Below are 7,458 nucleotides of genomic sequence, written 5' to 3' on the forward strand. Positions count from 1 at the left end.
AATTTCATGTCATTAGCACCTCTAGTAATATATTTACTGAGAAAAATGTTGACATGTTCAATATTATTTTACCCGCTGTATATTTTTTCTCTCATTTTTTCTTTTTATATTTTTCCTTTTACTGTATATAAAATTATTTATTTTGTTTTAATGACATGAATAAAGAATTGAAATTAAAAATAATGTGTTTTCTGTCTCCAGTACTTTTCCAGAACAGACCGGGTCTTAAAACACAGGCGAATGTGTCACGAAAACAGAGAAAGGAAGACGAACAAGACGGCCAGTAAAGTTGGACCTYTACACGAAGCAGATTCTTCAGGGTCTCTGTTTCTTCCCAAAGAGTGTTCTCTACCCAAGAAAAAACGCCAGAAATGTGCAGCAAAAAGTTCAGGAGCCGCTGCTGCCACTCACACAGACAGGCACGTTTTTTCAATAGAAGAAACCGAAGAGAAGGAGGAGCCGAGTCAAGACAAACTTGAAAGTCCGTCACTTTATGCTGTGACCTCAAAGGTAAAACATGAATATGTGATTTCTGGCTACGCTGTGGAACTTCCCGAAGAAACATCCAGCCAACACGAAGARGCAGAACTGACACCAGAAGAAACGACCCCACCTAAAATAGTGTTAAAGAAAGTCCCCAAGAGGAGWCTTAAACAACCCAGTGAGCCAACCCCTCCCTGTTTGCCCGCCTCCCTGTCCTCCTATGAGGACAGCGATAAAGTGGGACAGTACTCTTTTGAAATCGTGGACAAACAAAGCCTTTTAGACGCAGAGGGGAACTCTGAGCTTGAATCYGTGGAAACTCTCCAAGGAGGACCAGCAAAACCAGCAGCCAGCAGCACAAACTACGACGACGCCATGCAGTTTCTCAAGAAGAAGCGTTACCTTCAAGCCGCCATGGCCAACAACGCCCGGGATTACAGCCTGAACACAAGCAGCATCTCCACCCAGCCGTCTGTCACACAAACCATGGTGTCGGCGGTCATCGACGAGACCGTCCCCGTCACCATCCTGGAGCCCCAGCCGATCAACGCCGAGATAAAGACAACTCATGAGAAAAACGTTTTGCCCGATGAGGTTCTTCAAACCTTGTTGGACCACTACTCCAACAAAGGCAACGGCCAGTCAGAGATTTCCTTTAGTGTTGCCGACACAGAGGTGACGTCGAGCATATCCATTAATTCCTCCGAGGTTTCGGACAGCAGCCCCGTGGACAACCTCGGAGCCTCGAGCGCTCCGGCTCAGCCGCCTTCTGAGAAAGTCAGTCTTTTGCAAGAATACTCCAAATTTCTCCAGCAAGCTCTGGAGAGGACCAGTCAGAATGACAGCTACCTGACAAGCCAGAGTCTCAGTTTGGTCTCAGAAAACCCCACGTTGGTCGGACAGCCTCTGTTCTCCACAGAGAAACCGTTTTCCTCCCCCAGCAGGTTCAAATCAGGGATGAGCTCTCCACTGAGATCCACTTTAGAAAAACCTCACTTTGGATTATTGGTGGGAGACTCCCAACACTCGTTTTCCTTTTCGGGCGACGAGACCACCTTGCCCTCTGCCGTGTCCCCCMCTGAGGAGGACTTTTTGGAGGTCTCGCCTCCTAAAAAAACGGACTCCTCACAAGGGATCCTGCAGACTTTCCAGATAAGCTCGTTTGATCAGAACTTCAAATCCCATTTCCAGACATCGAGATCTGCATCGTCCTCGCAGTTTACTGTCACCAACGGACAAGTCAGCGTTCGAGGTCACGGCACAGACTTCTCAGAGTTCCCTTTAGGTCGGGTCACAGAGTCCAGGTCTCAGTTGAACTCCTCCCCTGACGTTTCAGCCGGCGAATCATTCGGCTGAACAAAAAAAATAAACCTTATTTTTGTTGTTGTCGTTAATTTTTACAGCACTTTATCTCGTTTGTCTTGTTTTGCCAAAACAAATCTAACCATAATTGTGATTTTTCTTAAAGCAGTGGGAGAAAAACAGTTGTTTTGTTTTCTAACTGAAATCTCTGACATCATATTTATAACTCAAAGATTATATTACGAAAATATTTTTTTTTCTCTCAAGAAAATGCATTTCTTGTTCTGGAATGTACACTAAAGAGGTTAGGTGACCAAAGTGTAATGCTTCATGAATATTCTCCTTTTGCCACCATAGAGTTTATTTTAAACTTGGGCGTCGCTTTGCCTTGCTCATAAAAAATTAAATAAAAATCAAGTCACTCTTGCTGCTTTATGCAATGTTTGCTATCAGCCATAAAATTATGCCCACCTGCCGTGTAATAAGTACTGCCCTGCCAAATTAGCTTCAACTAGAGACAATATCTACTGCGTCTTTAGTGTCTGATACCAGTGTGTTGACAGTGAACACATCATATTCATTTTTTTAAATATCAAACTTAAGCAGTTTTTCTAAATCCCTTCAAAAATGTCCTGAAGCAGAGCTGCAGGGTTCTCCAGGCAGCAACAAGCTGTGAGGTTATTTCTCCCGTGGTCATAATGTTATGGCTGATTAACGTATGAAAGCTGTGTTTCTGTATGCCTCTTTGCTCTTTCTTTAGCTACCTCCCTTTTTGCAGTTTATCTATTGAAAGAACTTCGTGTGTATTCAATAGAACTCCTCATTGCAGCTCGAATAATTTCTGACTCAACAGCACAATCGTTCTTCACTTTATGTTTAAGTCACTTTATTCTCACCGAAAAGGAACCTTTCCACTGGATGTGTGTGTGTGTGTGTGTTGTGGTACAGGACTGATTGTATGCATCTGGTTCATTTCCTGTTGAAAAACTGAGTCTAATCAGGTTTATGACCAAAAAAAAAAAAAAAAAATCCTTGTTTTACCTTCAATGTTTAAAATAATGTGGGCAGTGGTTTTACAGATGTGCATCTTGCCCCAGGACAGGCCACGTAACAGACTGGTTCACTCTAAAATCTCATTTTGGCCTCAAAACAGCTGCACACATGAAATGGTTGCAGGATAAGTTGCTTTCTTTGAATAGTAAATGTCATTAGTAGTTATTTTACATGAGGATTGTGCTTAACGTATGGACAACTTGCACATTTTTCTCCACAGGGAATATCACATGTACAAGCAACGACGTAACTCTGAGACTTACGTGTTTATTTGATTTGACAAACTCTCTTTGTTTTGGTCACGTTATGTGGATGTTTGTTCTGTAGTTTGTAGTTTTTAGTGATAGTTGTTGGAAGTAGAATCGATTTGGGGGGAAACGGCAACAGGATGCCAACAATCATTATTGTTTCATTAAAACTATAGAATAGAAGACAGCACATAGAGGAATGAAAAGTTGGTTCTCATTGTATTTAATTTAGTTTCTGTGCCTTTTTTTTTCTTACAGCACTTCCTTTTTACTCATTCCTGCAGAAGCTTTCTTGCGCAATAACCACAACCACATAAGCTATATCAACTTATTCACTCTGTAATGAAGTAGGAGCTTTAATTTWGCCTTTTTTTAACAACTAAGATTCTCAAACTTTTGTGTCTGAGAGGAAATMGCATTTCATCACTTCTATAGTGAAGGACCATGGAAACATGCTTCAGATGCTTTTAGTAGAATTCACTATTAACAGTGTCATTCCAGGCTTTGTTAAAACCATGCAGAGCGAGGTACCCTGATGTTTGCCACTTTCAGTTAAAGCTCCTTCTTGTTACAACCCCTCTGACAATCAGGGACAGTRAGCACCTCGTCATTAATCACATCTTTTCCTCTTCATTATGACCCCCGCCCCCCCTCTAGAATGTATAAATATCTTGCTGTAAATACATTGTATACTTTTTTATGTTCTACCAAGTACTGTTTTATCAGTAGGAAGGAAACGTTTTGTGCAAGTGACACTTTTTGTCAGCAGAAAGCTTGTTAGATTTCAAGCATTTCATAGTTTTTAAGCAAAGAAACTTTTATTTTCTGACAGTGTAAGGATTTTTTTTTTTTTTTTTTGAGAATTGCGTCCATCTCACAAAGGAAAACGGACACTTTTCAAAGTTTTATCGCAGGTTTGTTTGAGTAGATGTGAAAATGTGTTGAAAAAGCAGCGGTGGGTGAAAAAACTTAAAGTGCAGCATAATATCATCTGAAAATTTCTTTCAGGGCTAAATGTTTAATTTAAACAAGTTAGATTGGCTGGATTATGCTAAAAAATTAATAATAATTATTATTATTTTTAAAAATTTCTCTGGGTACCCATTTTATTGAAAGCAATCTTCCAAAGCACAAACATTTTTCTAGTGTAATCGTGTCCCATTCCATTATGGAAAAGGGTTATTTTGAGTTACAACATTCATGACCTATGTGGGCAGTTCTCTTACTTTGTACCTTTCAATTAACTATTGTCAGTCTTCTGGCCATAAGTGTCCTTGTATAAGCTGAACAAAAACCTTTGTTTTGTGAAAAAAGATCTGTATTATAAATTTTTTATAAAAATATTTTTGAAACACGTCATATTCTGCACTGATATGTATAGTGAATCAGACTCGATCACTCTTGTTACCCTCATTTATCTCTTTACAAATTGTTTCTGTCAACATCTTTCAACTATAGATGAGAATTTGGCTTTTTTTTGTACTTCGAAATATTTTGTCAACCCTCTGCTTCACCTAAAAAATGTTAATTTGCATGGTCTGAGTCGTCAGGTTGAGTGAACTTGTTTTCTGAATAATGTGCAGCTTTAATTGTAGCTGATTAATCAAGTAACCCCATATGATTAGAGCTTTGCAATATATTATGATTTGTAAGCAATCTGATTGTTTTTGATTGTCGTGTGTCATGTCCTTATGAATAAAGTTATTTACAGAAGCTTGTATTATTGGATGCTGTTCAGGTTTAAATTTAAAAAAATGAAATAAATGTAGTCTTAGTTTGGACATATTTTAAAAAATGCATTTTGTTTAGTAGCTCTATTCAGTGGAGTTTGGTCAAAATGTTTTAAAAAGATTTAAAATAAGCTGAAACTACAGTCAAAACAGAAACTCATTAAGAACTAGACATGGGTTTTTACGATGTAAAAACAAGTGTGCATTGCCTTGCAGCATGGCTTTGCCTGCAGCATTAGACTTGCAGAATGAACTGTGACCAAGTTCAAATGTGTTTTCTATACCAGCTTGTCAAGTCAGCAGGTGTTTGTGATAAGGGTAATTGTGTGACAATATGAAGTTTGTAGAGATTTTCTATTAAAGTTGCTGTGTTTTGAACCCTGATCTCGTACATGAAAGCCCACGGCACCAACCACGAGACCATTGGAGCTGTGGTAAAAAAACGAGGCCAGGGTTTGGTTTGTATGTGTGCAGAAAGTGGCCACATTGCCAATGTAATGGTTGTCACTAATTTGAAAAAAAAAGAATATTACAACAATAAAGCAATATTTGGACAATATTATAGTAAAACATCAAAAATACAATCATATTAGTATTGTAAACACTGAACTATTGAGATTAAATATTAATGGTTCAGTACTGAGTAGAAACAGCAAGGGGCAGCATTGGACCAATACAAGGCTCTATTGACACATTATAAATTATTAAACATTAATATTAAAAAAAAACTATAAGTTGTACAGGCACCAAAAGGCATAGGCATCATTTGGCACAGGAGCTTTACAAATATAAATTACAATGGCAGCTCTAGGACAAAGTATGCAGGAGGAGAAGTGTGCCAAAGTTGAGATGACTTGGATGYGAAACGAATCACAATAGTGTAAAGTGCACTTTTTTTTGTTTTATATTAGTGTTTAATGTGTGCGTAATTTAAAAACAATGTAAAAAGCTGTCAAAGGGTTTGTTTACAGAAACAGCTGAAGTGACTGAAAATAGGTCCACATAAGAGCTGATTGGAATTGAAAAGTCTGACAATATTTACACATTATATTTCTTGTATTATAAAATAGCATTAAAATAAATACCAACGAGTTTCCCCCCCAGCTTTAATCATTTCTCAGTCTCAGCTGCTCTGTTGCCAAAACCAACACAGGATCCTTGAGTAAACGCTGCAGCCGCAGCACACCCTGGAAAGGTAAGCAGACGCACTGCTGACGTTTTCCAAACAACACGTTGTCTTACAGGCAGGATTCATTACCAAGAATAATTAGTCTTTTTTTATTCTAAATTTCTGTAGCGCGGAACGAAATGGGACTGTGAAAGGTAAGATTTTTGGTATTTTGATCATTTGTWTTCCAAAAAAGTTTCCTCTCTACGGTACCGACTTGAGTTAAATTATTTCGCCTTTTTTTTTGTTCGTAATATAAATAAATTGTGGTTTTGACGGTAGCATTGCGTGTCTATTTAAACGATAAGTTATAAAGTTTACCTAAAACTGTGACGCAATCGTGTTTGGTTGTTCGGACACCTGCATCCGGGTGACCTGCTCACCTGTTCTACCTGGAAAGGGCGACGCTTGTAATCAAAGTACAAAATATGTGTTATTTTAAATTAGTTTTTTCACATTCAGTGAGTTTAAACCTTTAGGTGATAATGGAAACGCTGCCAGTTGGTTGGACTGTGCACACCTGGGAGCGGGAGGGCCATCATGGGACAAATCTGCTGAAGAGGGGGTCTGCTGACAGCAAGACCAGCACACATGTCCACGACCTGTTCCATGAAGACGCACAGGTATTTCTATTTTCAGACCATTACTTTTTGATCTTTCACGTCAAAGGTTCAGGTTGCTCAGTCTGTATTTAAATAAATAGGTCTACTCATTGAAATAATGAGTTTTAAAAATCACAAATGTTGGGAAATCCTAATTGATTTTGGTCAAACCTTAATAATGTCTCATGACGTCACTCAGTGTCACACAAACACATGCTGGGAAAGACACTCAGGCTCAGCTATTACCTCTTTAAATGTTACCTTGATATCTGTGATATTAAATGAATTCTTTCTATATTATCTCCAGTACCCAGAGTACCCAAACGTACTTGTACCCAAGTAAAAATCATACTACTTCAACATATTTTTATTCAAGTAAAAGTACAAATTGGCCATCCAAAAATTATTCAAGTAGGAGTACTTCAAAAGTATATTTAAAAAAGGTATGGCTGCATGACCCGGGGCACCTGATCTGTTACGTTTATGTTCTGTCTTCTTGTGAATGGTTGTTCTGAACTGTAAGTTCATTAATTTCAATAAAATCTTATCTTATCTTATCTTATATTATTTTTATAGTATCTTATCTTATTTTATTGTATATTATCTTATTGTATCTTATCCTATCCTATCGTATCTTATCCTATCGTATCTTATCGTATCGTATCTCATCGCATCGCATCGCATCATCTTATCTTATCTTATCTTATCTTATCGTATCGTATTTTATCTTATTTTATCGTATCATATCTTATTTTATTGTATCTTATCTTATCCTATCTTATTGTTTTTTATCTTATCTTATCTTTTATTGTATCATATCTTATCTTATCTTATCTTGTTTTATTTTATTTTATCTTATCTTATCTTTTATT

The 7,458-nt window shown here is 37.7% G+C and overlaps 2 protein-coding genes across 5 annotated transcripts in view; both read left to right on the plus strand.

Annotated features, from left to right (window-relative positions):
* The window catches only part of znf148 (zinc finger protein 148), a 13,987-nt gene extending 9,188 nt beyond the window's left edge, over nucleotides 1-4,799 (plus strand). For all 3 annotated transcript variants that reach the window (XM_014011526.1, XM_014011525.1, XM_014011527.1), the window contains exon 7: nucleotides 202-4,799. In XM_014011526.1, the coding sequence (XP_013866980.1) occupies nucleotides 202-1,839 (1,638 nt within the window). In that variant the 3' untranslated portion in view covers nucleotides 1,840-4,799. The remainder of the gene's footprint in view (nucleotides 1-201) is intronic.
* Nucleotides 4,800-5,941: 1,142 nt separating this feature from the next.
* Nucleotides 5,942-7,458, plus strand: part of slc12a8 (solute carrier family 12 member 8) — a 24,723-nt gene continuing 23,206 nt past the window's right edge. The window contains exons 1-3 of one of the 2 annotated variants that reach the window (XM_014011532.1): nucleotides 5,942-6,011; nucleotides 6,114-6,139; nucleotides 6,464-6,607. In XM_014011532.1, the coding sequence (XP_013866986.1) occupies nucleotides 6,470-6,607 (138 nt within the window). In that variant the 5' untranslated portion in view covers nucleotides 5,942-6,011; nucleotides 6,114-6,139; nucleotides 6,464-6,469. Of the gene's footprint in view, nucleotides 6,012-6,113; nucleotides 6,140-6,351; nucleotides 6,608-7,458 lie in introns of those variants that run through there. The other variant, XM_014011533.1, reaches the window with a different exon arrangement.

This window comes from Austrofundulus limnaeus, unplaced genomic scaffold, assembly GCF_001266775.1.
Source record: "Austrofundulus limnaeus strain Quisiro unplaced genomic scaffold, Austrofundulus_limnaeus-1.0 Scaffold81, whole genome shotgun sequence".
In the NCBI taxonomy this organism is placed as follows: domain Eukaryota; kingdom Metazoa; phylum Chordata; class Actinopteri; order Cyprinodontiformes; family Rivulidae; genus Austrofundulus; species Austrofundulus limnaeus.